General features: G+C 45.8%; 1 protein-coding gene across 1 annotated transcript in view; it reads right to left on the bottom strand.

Annotated features, from left to right (window-relative positions):
• DSTYK (dual serine/threonine and tyrosine protein kinase) overlaps nt 1–17,392 on the bottom strand; it is a gene marked incomplete at its 3' end in the record, with an annotated part of 86,847 nt that overhangs the window by 43,991 nt on the left and 25,464 nt on the right. Inside the window, exon 5 of the mRNA XM_018574038.1 lies at nt 9,062–9,716. Coding sequence (XP_018429540.1) covers nt 9,062–9,716 — 655 coding nt within the window. The remainder of the gene's footprint in view (nt 1–9,061; nt 9,717–17,392) is intronic.

Raw genomic sequence — 17,392 nt, 5'->3', positions numbered from 1 at the left:
GTTTGGGGTTTAAAGTACAATTTCTGTGTTTGTGGATGACACCAAGCTATGTAATGGAATACAGTCCGCATAGGATGTCATCAACTTACAAAACAGACCTAAATGCACTGTTTGATTGGGCATCTATGTGGCAAATGAAGATGTTGATAAATGTTATGCACTTGGGGGACTAAGACGATGCACTTCATACACTCTAGGGGGGGAGTATATTTAAGGGAGTCAATGATGGAGAAAGATCTGGGTATACTGGTAGACCATAGACTAGGCTGGTCCATTGCAGCAACTCAAAATGGTACTCAGTGTGTATGGCCCCCACGTGCTTGTATGGATGCCAGACAATGTCGGGGCATGCTCCTAATGAGACGACAGATGGTGTCCTGGGGTATCTCCTCCCAGATCTGGACCAGGGGGAACTGAGCTGCAACCTGGCGGCGTCGGATGGACCGAGACATAATGTCCCAGAGGTGTTCTATTGGATTCAGGTCAGGCGAGCATAGGGGCCATTGGTATCAATTCCTTCATCCTCAAGGAACTGGCTGCATACTCTCGCCACATGAGGCCGGGCATTGTCATGCACCAGCAGGAACCCAGGACCCATTGCACAAGTGTAGGGTCTGACAATAAGTCCAAGGATTTCATCCTGATACCTAATGGAAGTCAGGGTGCCATTGTCTAGCCTGTAGAGGTCTGTGCGTCCCTCCATGGATATGACTCCCCAGACCATCACTGACCCACCACCAAATCGGTCATGCTGAACGTTGTTACAGGCAGCATAATGTTCTCCACGGCTTCTCCAGACCCTTTCACATCAGTCAAATGTGCTCAGGATGAACCTGCTCTCATCTGTGAAAAGCACAGGGCACCAGTGGCGGACCTGCCAATTCCTGTGTTCAATGGCAAATGCCAATCAACCTCCATGGTGCCGGGCTGTGAGCACAGGGCCCACTAGAGGACGTCGGGCCCTCAGGCCACCCTCATGAAGTCTGTTTGGTCAGAGACATTCCCACCAGTGGCCTGCTGGAGGTCATTTTGTATGGCTCTGGCAGTGCTCATCCTGTTTCTCCTTGCATAAAGGAGCAAATACCGGTCCTGCTGATGGGTTAGGAAACTTCTACGGCCCTGTCCAGCTCTCCTAGAATCTCCTCCATGCTCTTGAGACTGTGCTGGGAGACACAGCAAACCTTCTGGCAATGGCACGTATCGATGTACCATCCTGGAGGAGTTGGCATGCCTGTGCAACCTCTATAGGGTCCAAGTATCGCCTCATGCTACCAGTAGTGACATTGACTCTAACCAAATGCAAAACTAGTGGAAAACAATCAGAAAAAAATGAGCAGGGGAAAAAATGTCAGTGGCCTCCACCTGTAAAACCATTCCTGTTTAGGAGGTCGTCTCATTGTTGCCCATCTAGTGCACCTGTTGTTCATTTCATTAACACCAAAGCAGCTGAAACTGATTAACAACCCCCTCTGCTACTTAACTGACCTGATCAATATCCCAGGAGTTTAATTGACTTGATGCTATACTCCAATTAAAATGTGTTCCTTTAATTTTTTGAGCAGTGTACTTTGTATTAGGGGGTATAGACTCCAGAGGCATAATTTTCCCCCTCTACAAAGCATTACTAAGACCTCATCTGGAATATGCAGCTGAGTTTTGGGCACCAGTTCACAAGGAGGTTGTGGAACTAAAAGTGCAGAGAAGGGCAACTAAACTCATGAGAGGCATGGAGGTGCTCAGTTATGAGGAAATATTATCTGAACTGAATTTATCATCTCTTAAGAAACAAGGGAGAATATGATCACCATGTATAAATACATGAATGGTCCATATAGAAAGCTTGGTGCCAAATTATTCACTTTAAGGTCACTGCGAAGGACAAAGCAGTTTAACCTTTGCAGATGAAAAGGCTTCTTCACTGTTAGAGATGTCAAAATGTGGAACAGATCTCCTCAGGAGTTAATTTTAGCTAGCTCAGTTAACCAAGTTACAAAATTCCTGTAGGAACTTGTAATTGGTAGATGCCTAAAAAGGTAGTGGCACAATCTGTGCAGATCTCTCAAAAATGGAGCCGACAATGGAAAGAGCAATTCAGAATTTATAGTTCTAGCAACGATAGCAAGCAATCCTGGTCCAGAGGCAGTAAAAAAAGGCCCAAACCATGATACTGCCACCACGTTTCACAGATGGGATAGCATTCTTATGTTGGAATTCAGTGTTGGTTTTCTTGCCAAACAGAAGTCATTATCAGTCCACATTATCAGTAACTGGGTTAGGGTGGAAGGAAGGGATAACTACCTCCTGTGTGCGATGAAACGTGGAAACCACCTTTGGCAGGAAACGTGGGTCTGGCTTGAGGACAATTCTGTCTGCATGAATAATGCAATAAGGTTCAGCCATGGAGAACGCATGAATCTCGCTTACCCTTCTGGCCGATACGATCACTATCAGCAGAGCCACTTTTACTGTGAGAAGTTGTATTGAGCAGTCCCCGATAGGCTCAAAGGGGGGCCCAAGGAAGCTTTTGAGTACCACTGACAGATCCCAAGATGGATAGCTCTTAACTGGAGGTGGTCTGTTGCGGCCCGTGGCCTTCAGGAACCTCTTGATCAGGGGTTCTTCAGCTAGTCTAGTCTCCAAATAAACCGAAAGTGCCGACACTTGCACTTAAGCATACTACATGACAAGTTCATATCAGTCCCCCTCTGTAAAAATTCCAACACCGCCACAACTAAAGGTTTACCCCTCATTCTGTTAAGGAGCATCCAGGAAGAGAAAGTCTTCCAGACCTTGTTGTAAATTGCAGAAGTAGTTGGTTTCCTACTAGTAAGCAGAGTGGCTATGACTTTGTCTGAAAGCCCTTTGTTTAGTAGGATCTCCCTCTCAGAATCTGGATGAGGATGCCGTACTGGGCCCTGGGACAGCAAGTCCGGGATTATCGTCAGAATCCAAGGGGGCTCCACACAGGTTGCGAAGAGTCGCGAACCACGGTCTCTTTGGCCACCAAGGTGCCACAAGGATGAGGGTCACCCGCTCCTGTACTACCCTCGATATGACTCTGGGTAACAGCCTCACCGGGGGAAAAGCGTACGCCAGCGGAAAAGCCCATGGGTGGGCAAACGTGTCCACTCCCAGGGCTCCGTCCCCCGGACACAGGGAAAAAAATACCTCTAACTTCCTGTTTTCCCTGGTCGCAAAAAGGTCTATATCTGGAGTCCCCCACTTCCTCCAAAAGCATTAGGAACGTATGGTCGTTCAGTGCCCATTCCGATGGGCGAATGAGTTTCCTGCTTAGGAAATCGGTTAAGGAGTTCAGCGTCCCTTTTAGATGAACCGCTGTGAGGGATAACAGTTTGAGTTCTGCCCAGGCCAGAATCTCTTGCGTCAGGGCCAGCAGATGCCATGACATCATGCCCCCCTGCCTGTTTATGTAGGCAACCGCCGTGGCATTGTCCGACCGCACTGCCACGTGAGTGCCACAGATTCCAGTTTCGAATGTGATTAGGGCCAGTCCGATCGCTTTCAGTTCTCGGATGTTGGAGGATTTCCGACGCCAATCGGGATCCCACTTCCCTTGGGCTAAGTGCTCCTCCCAATGGGCGCCCCAGCCCCAGGCACTGGCATCTGTTGTGGCACCCTCCACAGCCTTCCTCTGTCCAGATTTTTTCTCTCTAAACCACCAGGCGAGAGATACCTTTACCTGACCTGGGATCTGGATACACTCGTCCAGCGTCTCTTCGCCGCCCCAATTCTGTAAAAGAAAAGCCTGAAGCGTTCTTGAAATGGAGCTGTGCCCAAGACACTGCTGGGATTGCCGTGGTCATAAGGCCCCAGGAGACGCATTATCACCCTGAAGGACACCCCGTTTGAAAGATACAAGGACAGAGTCAACTCCGCTATTCTTTCCCGTTTGTCCTCTGGGAGAAACAGACGTGATACCGAGGAATCTATCCGATACCCCGGGAAAATAATATCCTGTGTTGGCTGCAGTTGGGATTTCTCCCCATTGATCAGCCAACCCAGACCCTGTAAGTGTGCAACTGCCAGATCCAGGTTTCCCCTGAGGGTCTCCCGGGAGTGGCTGAAGAACAACAGGTCGTCCAGGTAAGGGATAACCCCGATCCCCTGAAGCCTCAGTGGAGCAAGAGCCTCCGCCAGCACCTTTGTAAAAAGAGTCTTGGCGCAGATGAAAGACCGAAAGGGAGAGCTCTGTACTGAGCCGTCCCGAGGGGTCGTCCTTTTATCGCAAATCTGAGGAGTTGCTGCGACTGCTCCCTGATTGGTATATGGACATACGCATCCTTTAAGTCTATTTTTGCTAGAAACACCAGCAGGGACAACAGGCTTCTTACTTAGTAAATAGGATTCCATACAGAACCTCTTGTACCGAACCACTCTGTTCAAGGGTTTCAAATTTAGGATTAACCTGGCACTGCCCGAGGGCTTTTTCCTTACAAAGAGATGGGAGTAGCATCCCATACCCCGTTCCCCTTCTGGTACCGGGCAGATTACTTCCTGGTCCATGAGGTTCTGCAAATCTAGTATCATCGTTTGGGCCTTGTCTGGGTTTTTCGAAAGGAATGTCATGAGAAAGCTGGCAGGAGCTGGTTTCAATAACTCTATCCTGTAACCCCACTGGATCAGGTTCAAGATGAAACCGCTGTTCGTGACCTCCTGCCACTGGGGGAGGAACAGTTTGAGTCTTCCCCCCACCAAAGCCGGGCAGTCATTGGGGTTTTGCTTGGGCCTGTGCGGGGGGAAAAACGAAACCCACTTTTGCCTTTCCCCTTCTTAAAAGCCCATTTTTTGCCCCTGTCCTTTTTTCGTTCGGGCAAGCTGACCTCGAAAGGGCTTCCTAGGTTGTTTGTTTGCCAGGGGAAACCCTTTCTTTTTGTCTGAAGACCTGTCCAGAACCGCCTCCAGCTCCTTACCAAAAAGCAGATCTCCTTTAAACGGTAGGCCATAGAGCCGGTTCTTTGACGCAACGTCCCCAGACCAGGTCTTGAGCCAAAGAGCCCTACGAGAAGAATTGATCAGCGCCGAAGCACGCGTTGAAAACTTTATGGCTTCAACCGAGGCGTCTGCGACATAAGCAACAGCCTTGGAGAGACCCTGAAAAGATTCTGACACAAGATAGACCAATAGAGAATGGAGCTGGCCCAGCCAGACATCCAGTGTCCGGGCTATGCTGGTGGTGGCCAGGGCTGGCTTGAACCCCGCCGCCGCTGCTTCCCATGCCTTTCGTAAAAAAGCGAGTCCGCTTTCTTGTCCATGGGCTCTTTAAGTGCCCCCATGTACTCAAACGATAAGTCAGTTTTCTTGGACACTTTAGAAAGGGAAGCGTCTAGTTTAGGGCATTTTTCCCAGACTCCGCAGTCCTCCTCGCTGAAGGGGAATCTCCGCTTCAGCCGAGGAGGAAAGTGCAGCTTCTTCTCGGGATCAGCCCATTCCTCGAGGATGAGGTCTTTGAGGGATTGATGGACTGGAAAAGTCCTACCTTTCTTGGAAAGAAGCCCCTTATAAAGGCTATCATGCACCGACAATTCGGTTTGCTCCTCCTTGATTCCCAAGGTTTCCCAGACCTCTTTGAGCAGTTCGTTAGTGTCAGATGCTGGAAAAAGAAATCTGGAAGCCCTGACCTCCCCTTCCTCCGCAGATTCGTCCTCCTCCGAATTGGAGGAAGAATCCCCGGATTTTACGGTTTCCCGACTGGTACCGATCTCTGAATACTTGCGGGTTTGAATCCCGGAAGTCCCGGGCATGGCAGGATCTGGCCCCGTAGGCCCAGTCTGATCCTGAATGACAGAACGCAGAGATTGAAAGGTCGCAACCATCTCCTGCCTCATGCTGTCTAGTAAGCCCTTAAAATTCCCCGCAGATTCTTCTGCCAGCAGCTTTTCTAAGCATGGCTGGCATAGTGGCTTTTTGTGTAAGGACGCTAATCACCACAAGCGGCACACTTCCTGTACTTGGGACGTGAGCCTGAGGGCCCGGCTATGGGCTTTTCTTCAGGGTTTCTGGCCTGAAACAACAACAAAAAAAAACACATAAAGTGTAATTAGCCCTCCCAAGAGCCACTATGCCCCCTCAATGTACCCTTGCCTCCACCACCAAAGGTACCGGGTAGTTTAAGGTGCCATGCACCTGCCTACCTTAGAGCTGGCTGCAGAGGGTTCTCCCAGATCAGTGGGTGCAGCAACTGTTGCAGAGTCTGCTTGCATGGTCGCTGACCAATGCGAAGCTCCGCGCTCCCTGCATCCGCTCCAATTGCTTCCACCTCGTTTGGTGCCACAAGGTTCTCCGCCGGGTAGCTGGCCCTCACTCCAGGTTCTGATCAGTGGCATGGCTGAGCGGAGCGCATCCCTCTAATGGCCGGACCGGAAATGTGCCACCCGACGCCACTTCCAGCCGACACTTGCAGTACCGCCCCCGGCCTGTGACCGTCCAACACCACTTCCGCCGGCAGCGTCTGACGTAATTTCCTGTGCGCCTCCGCCCCACGAGCTCTCTTTGACCGAGGCGGCCGCAAAGAAACAGCCTGCGATGGCGCGAGGCTCCCCGCTGCTACTACACAAAAAAAAGCGAGTAACGAAAAATGCGGCAGAGGTGGGGTATGAGGCCAAAATGACCGGCGGGCTCACTCCACTTCTGGGTGCACACGGTTCCGCTCCATCAGACCGCCAGAGTCCCTCTAGAAGGCAGCTGTAACCCCTGCTAGTTGGGAAAAAGCTCAGCTGGAGCCGTCACAAAATGAGGATGGCTGCCCTCTTAAAAGAGAGAAACCTCAGGGCCAATTCACCCCTAAGGGTAGGACAGGATTGGGGGCTGCCCTAGGGATCTTACCCCGGTATCTCCAAGACCGCTGGCCCCATCAAAGGAAGGAGATACCAGAGCAGCAGGCCCCTGCTACGTGCACGCAGGCCTATACAGAAAAACAACAAAGAATCATTCTGTGGTGGTCCCATGCTCCTGTTAGGCAGAGGAAACACAAATAACTGAGGTATGCTGGGGGCAAGCACCCTTTTATTTGGTGTATGTGATGTGTTTCATGTTTCAGGTGGGAGGAGACTATCTCTCAGATGCTGTCCTGGAAGATTACTGGATGATACTGCCACCACGTTTCACAGATGGGATAGCATTCTTATGTTGGAATTCAGTGTTGGTTTTCTTGCCAAACAGAAGTCATTATCAGTCCACAGATTGAAATGGGCAGTTCATCAAAGAAAACCCAAAAAACATCTTGCAAAAGGAACTTCACAGAGACAATGTTCGGACATTGTCCTGACACAGTAGGCTTGGCTTACAAAAAAGTCTTGTACACACTTGTGAATGGTAGTGGCAAAATCAGTGCAGAGCTCTCAAAACTGGAGCCGACACTAGACAGAGTGATCCCCTTATCAAAACTAACTTGCCCAGAAATAAGGCTCCACTCTGTCCCTTGTTCTGCTGGAAATTCTGAGAGACGGTTTTGATACTATTATTTTAACCTGCAGACCAACTTTCCATATTGTAGGTGCATTTTATACATAATTACTTTCACTGAACAGATCTTTATCAGGTAGCAACATGTGAACGATAAATGAAAAGATGTATAAAAACATGTAAATACTAAATATAAAATGGTACTAATATGAGAAATCTGGCACATGCTCAGAAAACTTCAAGGTTTCTTAAAGTTTAAAGTGACACTAAACTCAAAGAGTTAAAATCTTAAAAATGCATTAATTTACCTTAACTGTTATCAAAAATGTATCTTAAAGGGTTTCTAAACTCTCAGCTTTTTTTTGCATATATCTACTGCTAGCCAGCAGTAGATACATGCAAAAAGTTTTTGTTTTTTTAAACCGCTTTAACAGTGGTTTAAACTTACCTGCGTCTTCCCCGCGCCCTCCTGTCCAAAAATTTGTACATTCTCGGGCGCCTGCAAGGATATTGGGGCGGGCGCATGTGCAGTTCACATTTTCGGCCGGGATGCGAAGAGAGACTTACATTTATTTTTCTTGCTAGGGTAGAGGAAGATTAGATCTAAATAGTTTTTTTTTTTTAATTTCAGGATTTTCACCCTGTATTTATAACAAACCTGCCAGTAATACACTTCCTGTCCTAGGGCAACAACTTTTACTTACCATACTATAGGTATGTAGCAGCGTTGTCACGCTTTTTGGATAAGACCACAATAACCTTACCATCTCTGCTTCTCCATAACAGAAAGGAGAGGTTCTGCAGTGCTCAGACAGCTAGGAACAATGTAACCGATAACAGTCAGCACAGGAGTTTTTTTTTTTAGCACTAATTGAACAAATATTTTTAAAAAAACCGCTTTCAATGATCTACATCAGCCATAGCCTCCTTCCCTCTCCACTCCAGCAGTCTCAGGTCCTTCAAGTCATCATGTTGCTGAAGCAGAGGAGGAGGCATGTTGTACGGGCCAGTCTAACAGACAGCCAGCTGTGAGGTTCAGGTGAGTATATCTGCTAGTTTTCCTCTAGGGATGAAAAGAACACTTAAAAAAAAGTGTTCTCCATAGTTCTCCTTAGGGTAACGGGAGGACACAAACTAGCGTCCTCCCGTCACCCTAGGTTCAGTATACTGCGAGCTGTAGCTCGCGGTATCCTGAGACGCCGCAGTATACTGTGAGCTGCTGCTCGCGGTATACTGAGACGCCGCAGCTGAATCGCCCAGCTGCGTGACTGACAGCTGGCTCTGCCTATCTAGAGGCAGAGCCAGCTGTACCCGCCTCCTCCCCCATCCGTTCCGCCAGTCAGCGCTGGCGGATCGGAGTGGGGGGAATCCAGCCCCTCCCCTGTCACGGCATAGAGCCGTGACAGGATCGAGAGGTGAGCAAACGCCGGTATGTGTTCGCTCACCTCCCGATCTACTTAGCCGACCTGTGACAGTCTCATTGTCACAGGTCGGCTAGAACTATGAGGTGAGTGAAAAGCACTCACCTCATAGTTCTCCTTTAACCCTTACAGTGTGGGGGTAGACACACTACAAGGGTTAAGAATATTTATGTGTGTAGTTCTTCTTTAAACCCACTAACAGGAAATGAAATATGCACCTTTAAACTGCATGTTGGCGGCATCCTCAAGAAGTTGTTCTCTCATGCTGTTTAGGGTTTCCACGATCATGTCCTTTAGTTCCTCTTGCTTACGATCAGAAATGCGCATTAGAGACTCATACAGCTCACTCTCTTTTTGGCGTGTGTACTCCAGTCTCTTCGGAGTAATCTGAAGGTCCCTACGCATATCAAAAGCCTTATTGATGAATATGTCCAGACATCGACTGTGCACCATGTTAAGAACCATTGCTGCATCAACCAGGTGCATCTGCAGAACTTGACGGGAGAAGTTACTTAGTTGACGAAGCTTCTCAAACTGCTCAACTAAAACACTTGGAGCTGGGCTGCCTGACCCAGCAGCTCCACAACTACATATACCTTTTTTTAAATATCCAAGTTCTGTCAGCTGCTCGTGCAGTGCAGAATTTCCACCATCTGGACTACAGATCAGTTTGTCCTTGGGGTTTGTCCGAATAAAAATCACAGGTAGTTTATATTTTGTCTTCATATCATTAAGTTCCTCTTCATCTTGAGAATTTAGAAGGTCCTCACTTATTGCATATACAAGGACAGGCTGAACATGGTCAATGTAGTCTTCCAGAGTAGAAGTTGCAGGCTGGGAGCCCCGGCAAGGAGAAACCACTATGTCTACATCCTGTGTAGGAAGAGAAGAACACGTGTTTTAACTATTTCTGCTATATATTTTTAATTTTCTACCCCTTTTTCTTTTTAATTCTTTGCATGCAACTTTGACTGTCTTATCACAATAGACATTATTATAACATTTTCCAGTAACTCATAAATGCACAATTTCTTACGAGTACATCCATTTTGTACAACATTTTGCACATATTGAGCATAAACACCCTCAAATGACTGCCAGTCTGTTCCAAAAACAAAGTTAACAAAGCAACAGGCCTATCTCTAGAACGCAAGGATCCAAGATAAAAAATTATCTGGGTCATATAATCCAAAAGCAATCAAACTCTGCATTCTTCAAAAACTGTGTGAATTCAAGATTTGACACGTCCTATGGTAAAGTTGGCCGTACATTGTTATATCTTCTTCGTTCAGCCCGCAAGTATAAATATAACATATTTCTCCATCAACGCTTAGGAGCGTGGATAGAGGAATCCCCCGCTGCTTTCATTGTATTCAGAATAACCGAATAGAGCTTACAGCTGATTGGCCGTAAGGTCCGTTCAGCTGAAGATTTTGAACTGGGTCCTTCAATCTGCTGATAGAGGGAGGTCAGATAAAATTCACATAGTGTTTGGCCATCTTAAGTAACTTCACCATGTCAGGACTCTACATTCCTTGGTGCTTGGTTCCTTCTAAAACTGCAGCATGATGACAGGATCTTTGTAAATTACTAACAAACCATCAAGAGCATTCTCAGGACATGTCAGTACCATTATAGTAATAGTGAGCAGCACACTGGGTAATTGGTTCATATCCTCCTTGCAAGGAAACCATTCAACTAGGCTTCTTTCATAATCCCCCCAAAAGTGTGTGTGGTGTGTGTGTCCACAGTATTGTAGTATGTGTTGATAACTTTCTTATTGGACTAACAAAATATATAAAAGACAAGCTTTCCGGTGTTAACCTCCCTTCTTCAGCTAGCTCAGAAGCAATACTAATCAACATGACAACGTTACCACTTAAAGCAAGAGAAACTTGTTGTGGGGATGTCATAAATGTTGGACCTGGGAGTAAAGAATTCTCTCTCTCTCTCTCTCTCTCCCCCTCTCTCTCTCACCCTAATACTTTATTTCAGTATTTTTTTTTTTACATCTTCTGTGTTTGTGCGTGCGTTGACAGATTGCAAGCTCTTACAGAGCAAATATTTACCTGTAGGGTTGTAGGCACTCTGGAAAATGCTGCCCAATATATCACTGCTACGTAAATGTATGCTAGTCACAAACAGACATTTTTCAATCTCATTCTTGAAGGATTATTAAAGCCTCGCTTTTTTTGTTGCATGTAGATATATGCAAAAACATTCAAAAAGGGTTAAAACCTACCTGGGTCTCCACCACGCGCTCCCGTTGGAAGATCTGCCTGAAGAATCGCGTGCGGCCGCAAAGGACCATGGGGCGGGCACAAGCGCAGTAGCAGATCTTTGGACGGGAGAAGAGGAGAGACACAAGGCAAGTCAACGGGGGCAGCGTGCACCCACACAGACACCGTGGGACAAGAAGAGGCAGGAATCTGCGCTGGATCAGAGACTGCACCAGCGCTGGAGGGGCTCCTGAAAACTACTGGAAAGAAGAAGAAGAAGATGATCGGATCAAGAGGCATCAATTAAGGTAAGTCTTTACACCAGCATTGGGGGGGATTTTAGGCTTTAATGTCACTTTAAACTAACAATAACCAAAATGATGAATGCCCATTAACATGGCTATAGTGTTAAAGGTGCATTTTAGATGCATTTTTGACATGTTTACACCACATTAATAAATGCTTGCCAAACGCTCTGCGTTGTCTTTCCATTGTTTTCAAAGATGAAGTGATCTAGAAAAAATGGATGGCACTGCTACAGTATAAGTCAGAAAGGGAAGGCACTACTGAAGCTGTTCTATAGCCTCTCTATCATTTCCCAATGCTTTCTTTGAGATATACGGAACCTCAAATGCCTTTCCCAAGGCACCTTGTAAACTCTTCAAAAAATGCTTCTCAAACAGTCCGTAACTGCTATAGATGTGGTTAAAACTAGGGATGCACCGATACCGTCTTTTGGTATGGGAGTACGAGTTTTTATTTTTGGTACTTGCCGATATTGAATACCAATACCTGAAGTCCCATTAAGGAAGCCAGGCAGTGTGTAATTACTCGCCACCTGGCTTCCTGATTAGCAGGGAAGCAGTCTCCATGCTCACCAGGTGACGAGGGAGCATGGAGCCGGCTTCCTGGCCAATCAGGAAGCCGGGCAGCATATAATGACTCGCTGTTAAAAGGGTATTATTCATATAGGGATTATGTATGCATGTGATGAACATAAGTGATGATTGATTTTCTATATATACATTTGTTCAGTATGGGAATATACGCAATGAGATTAGAGTCTGTAGTTCAGGTTGTATTTGCTATACATGTGTTACTGATCAAGCAGAAATGCTTAGAACTTCCTACATTCCTTATTATCAAGAAAGACTGTGAGGCATTCTAAATCAAAGTTTATGAAGTGTTTACAAAGTATGTATTATATATCTTTATTGCAATATTTCTTGATTAAGTTATTCATATAATAAAGAACATTCAGCTGTCTGAATTACAGAATATTGTAAAGAGGATATCGGTAACTACAAGGGCTGGAGGTAGCAAAAGTGAAGGACAGGAAACTAAAGAACAGTCTCTTGTACCCTCTAATATAGAGGATGATTTGCAAGATGATACTGCAATAAGGAAAAACAAAATGTTAGACAAATCTGCAAAACCTAGCCTTAAAATCTTTGTTCAATTAATGAATATTGTTAAAGACATTCCAGCTTATGATGAGCATGAGAATGCATTTAACAATGCAGATGTCTTTGAAGCCTATACAGATAAGTTTAATTTAACAACTAAACAAAAGAACATTTGTTTTAAGGCGTGGTTACCATGTCATTACAGTCGGAGACTGAAATCTCCAATGGTAACAGATGAAGGACAGACAATACATTGTACAGAGTCAGATAGATTAAAGAAGCTGAGAAGCATCAGGAGAAGAAATCCCAACAGTTGATATGTTAAATTGCTTACAACCCTCTAGTAATGATGATCCATTTACTTTTATGAAGAAGTTTGAGCAGGCATATAGAATGATCATGGGACTTTCGCAAGAGGATAATCCAGCAGCCATGATAAAAGTTTTTGCAAAAAAGTTTACATTTTTGGATCCAACTTCTCTTGCAGTAGCTGCAGAGAAAGAGACATTAGAAGATGCTGCAATTTTCCTAGACAAAATAATTAGGCAAATTAAATCTAGTACTTCACAATGCAGTGTAGATGCTTTCCAAGATGGAGACCAGAGAAAGGAGGTTTGTGTAGCCACACCCACAAGTGGTGAGAGACACGTCAGCACTAGATTTTCAGAGCAGGGTGGAGCTGTAATTTGCTTCTATTGTGGAAAGCCCGGTCATTTGAAGAGACAATGTTGGAATTATCACAGAGACACACAGACATGAGAGACTAACGCTTTAAACACTTACAAGAACTTATTAATACATCTACATATATTTCTATACTTTTGTTTTATGCTATTATTTTGTAATCACTTGTAACTTTGTAATTAAACACATTTATGAGTTTCAAGCAAGAACGGAAGCTATTTTTCCTCTTTTAAACTTTTCACCTTAAGAACAAGAATATGAATAGGACATAAAAATATGACATCAAATATCATATTCTACACTCGCTGCCCGGCTTCCTGATACCGGAAGCTCTGGTATCCGGCTACGCATCGGAGCATTTGGGAGAGTATGAGTATCGGTGCATCCCTAGTTCAAACACCTTCCCATTTACATGAATGGAGGAGGTTGCCAATCAGCATGGTCAGTCTGCTGTACACATGACTTGATTTGGCACTTGGGCTGCGTATCAGGCCTGAGGGAGGGATCTCCAAATCACTGATCTGGGACAAGCATAAAAAAAAAAAAAAAAAAAAAAAAAAAACCCCACCTTCTGCAGAACTCCCCTTTGCAGCTCAGGGCCTCTTCCTGTAGTGATGACTCAGGTTACAAGCCTTTAGAAACTAATACACAGACACCGTATATCCATTCCTGAGACAAGGCAGTCTGGTGCAAAACAGAAGTTCTGCGGAGCATGAGAACAGATACAGATTTAAAAGGAAGAGCAGCAAAAAGGAAAACAACCATGGATTACAGTAAGGCACACATTACACTATTGTTTTATGTTAAAAAATCTGAAGGTTTAATGTCACTTTAAGTATCTAAACTATTAAGATTTAACTCTGGAGTTTAGAGTCACTTTCAGTTGCCTTAGATTCAGCTTTAAAAAACACAAACCTGGGCAACTATGTACAAGCAGAGATTACCTTGAAAGCTATGCGTCAAAAAAAACAAGAGATCTACAGATCTAGACAGGCGATGTATGCAAACCTTGGATTTTATTGAGCGGAAAACAAAGTATGTTCCACCTGTTATTTTTTTCCCCGGCTAGAGTGGAAAAGGATTATAACCCCTATAAGGTTTTAGTGCTGGTTCACACCAGCTGCCACCTGCCACCCCTGAGCGCACAAAGCCGGCTGGGATGCAGACCAGTGCATTCCAGCAGCGCACCGTGCTGGAACGCACTGGATTGCATCCCAGCCGGCTTTGTGCGCTCAGGGGCGGGAGGTGGTGTGGCTGTGCGCAAGTAAATACAAGCACTATTTTTTCAGATCGCACTGGACCGGAACGCAGGCTTTGTTATGCCACACGTTCTAGTGCTGGCGATCACAGTGCGGGTGGGAGGGCGCGGTTGCGGTGCCACTTCAATGCACCACCACGTCCCCTTCCACCCCTGAACGCAGGAAGCCGGCCGGGATGGGATACAGTAGGTTCCAGCAGCTGACCCCTCTGGAACGCTTGAAAGCTATGTGTCCAAAAAACCAAGAGATCTACAGATCTAGACAGGCACTGTTTATGGTGTGAACAAGCCCTTACTGCGATCAGAAGCACTGATAGAGGGATTTCCCCTCTATTGCAGCACCCCATGTACTGGGGTAAAACTGTTCTGTCTTTTCTCTTCACTACTGAAGTGCTCAGGGCAGCTATAAAGCCATCCGATCATTTCAGGAGCCCTCTGTGGTGTTGAAATAGCCGACCTCAGACCAGCGCCAATGCACGGCAGGCCGACCTCAGACCAGCGCCAATGCACGGCAGGCCGACCTCAGACCAGCGCCAATGCACGGCAGGCTGGGCAGTTAGAATGACACACACAACATTTCTGGGATTGGCCATCACGCAAACATTCTCATCCCCATCAGACTGTGGTCCAGCAGGCCACCCCACACGAGGCTAGGCCCCTGATGTGGAGAGTCTAACCAGAAGCAGATTTTCAGCTCACTACACGATATACAATAAAAGGCTCCTTCCCTTACAGGGAGTGCCACCACTCTCTTTAGCAAAGGCCCTTCACCATTCTTCTCCTGGGCACAATACCCCCTCTCTGGGCATCTGAGCCTTTTCCTGGGGACTGTACCCCCTCCCTGGGCATTTGATCCTTCTTTTAGGCACAATACTCCCTCCCTGGGCATCTGACCATTCTCCAGAGCATAGCACCCCCACACCCTAGGTATCTGACCCTTACCCTGGGCCATGCCCATCTTTAATACTGATTGGACCTTGGGCAAGCATTTTCTTGGGTCCTAAAAGGCAATAAAAAAAACTCACAGTAAAGTGTAGTGTGTAGGAGTATATCACAAAGCTTCACAGCAATAAAACTCACAATAATTGCAGTGTGTGTGTATGAGTATATCATAAAAACTAAGGCTAGATTCAGATGTGGGCAATCCCGGGACCGCGCGATTGTGCACAATTGCACACAGCGATTGCCTTGCGGCCTCATTGATTTCAAACGGGGTTACATCGGCTCAACAAATCGCAAAAAAAAAAAAAAATCTTTTTTTTTTGCATCTTTTATCAACACACGACACGTGGCTTTTTTTTTAGTTGTAATCGTGTTCAATTGCACGGTCAGTATTGCGTCGGGAACCCTCACGATCTGCCTGGCGTGACCGGGGTGCCATTCGAAAATAATGGCACCGCCAGTGCGATCAGCAGTGGTGGGCGATTCTGTGACCATGTGGATGGCCACTTGGTCACGGAATTGCCCACCATTGCCGATCACGCTAGTGGTGCCATTATGCACGATTGCCGCACGATCACGGATCGCCCAGGTGTGAACCTAGCCTGACAGTAAATGTGCAGTGTGTAGGAGTACATCACTAAGCTTCACAGCAACAAAACTCACAGTAATGTGCAGTGTGAGAGTGTATAGCAGAGCTCCACAGCAATACAATGCATATTAAGTTCCCATTCACACCAATTGCAGAGCATTCCACAGCAGTAGCAGTGCAATCGGACGCGTGGCAAAACAGAGCATGCAGCATTTTTTTGTGTTCGCACTAGACACAATGTCCGTGGCAATGTTCTGCCACGGATCCGATCGCACTGCGGGCTGGGGGTGTGGCTGCGGTGCCTTTGACTTCAATGCACCATCATGCCCCCTCCCGCCCCAGAATGCAGGGGGAAGTTTTGTGAATGATTGCGGCGTGTTTCAGCAGCTACCGCTCTGGAACGCACTGCAATTAGTGTGAACAAGCACCAATTGTAACAAAAGCACACTTGAAATTACAGCAAGCCGGTAACAGCTCAAAACACCTGTTTGATTGGGCTTTGATGGAAGCAGCTTCAAGTATGCAAAACGCAAGCCAGGGCTGTTTCCTCGGGACCCTAATGACACAAGTGATTTGGTTGTCAGAACTATTGGGCAGAAAAAAATCAATTTAAAGGCCTATACATATTTTACAGATTTGTATATGGGCATCATGGAAGCCATTTTGTCTGTCTGGTAGAAGGTGAATGCAAGTTGATATTCTTAGACAAAGACTTCTACAGAAAATGTTTAGAGTCTTACTACATTCATTCACAGGTCGTAAATTGTGGGGTCCCAGACAAGATAAGGACTGACTATGGTGCCAGGCTGTGTTATAATGAGATTGATGACCTTCATGTCTCGATTTCAACAATGGACAAGAGAATGGAAAGTTTTTTTTTTTTTCTCTCATTACTGGGAAAAAAAAAGGGGCTCATTTAAAAGTTGCCTGATGAAACATTACTATTCATTGCAGTGATTATATTAGCAATAATTTTTTTGTATTATTATAAAGTCATATGAAGCATCTATATGCCTACTTAATTGAATAATTTTAGGGCTGCGGAAATTAACAATTAATCCCTCGATTAATCGTTAATTTTTTTGATCGATCAAAATTATTTTGATCGATCAAAGTTCTTTGGCTTTAATCTGCTCAATCGAGCAAATTAACCCTTTCCCTGGGAACTTTTTTTTTTTTTTTTCTTCTGATATCGGGAGCCGCGGCCTGACTATCAGAAAAGAAAAAAGAAGGCATACAATTGCATAGCTAGATTGCTATTGACTATTGCACTTTGCAATAGCCAATAGAAAACTAGCTAATGCACCCGCCCACTTCTGCTGTCAATCAGCAGAGGGGACCTGAATTTTTCTATCAGGTCCTCTTCAGGTGATTGAAAGCAGTAGGGGGCGGGTGCAATAGCTTGTTTGCTATAGGCTATTGCAAAGTGAAATAGCCAATAGGAATCTAGC

Source organism: Nanorana parkeri, unplaced genomic scaffold (genome assembly GCF_000935625.1).
Source record: "Nanorana parkeri isolate BGI_ZX_2015 unplaced genomic scaffold, ASM93562v1 scaffold2691, whole genome shotgun sequence".
Classification (NCBI taxonomy): domain Eukaryota; kingdom Metazoa; phylum Chordata; class Amphibia; order Anura; family Dicroglossidae; genus Nanorana; species Nanorana parkeri.
Note: the sequence above shows the minus strand (reverse complement) of the source record. Positions and strands in the feature narration are given on the sequence as shown.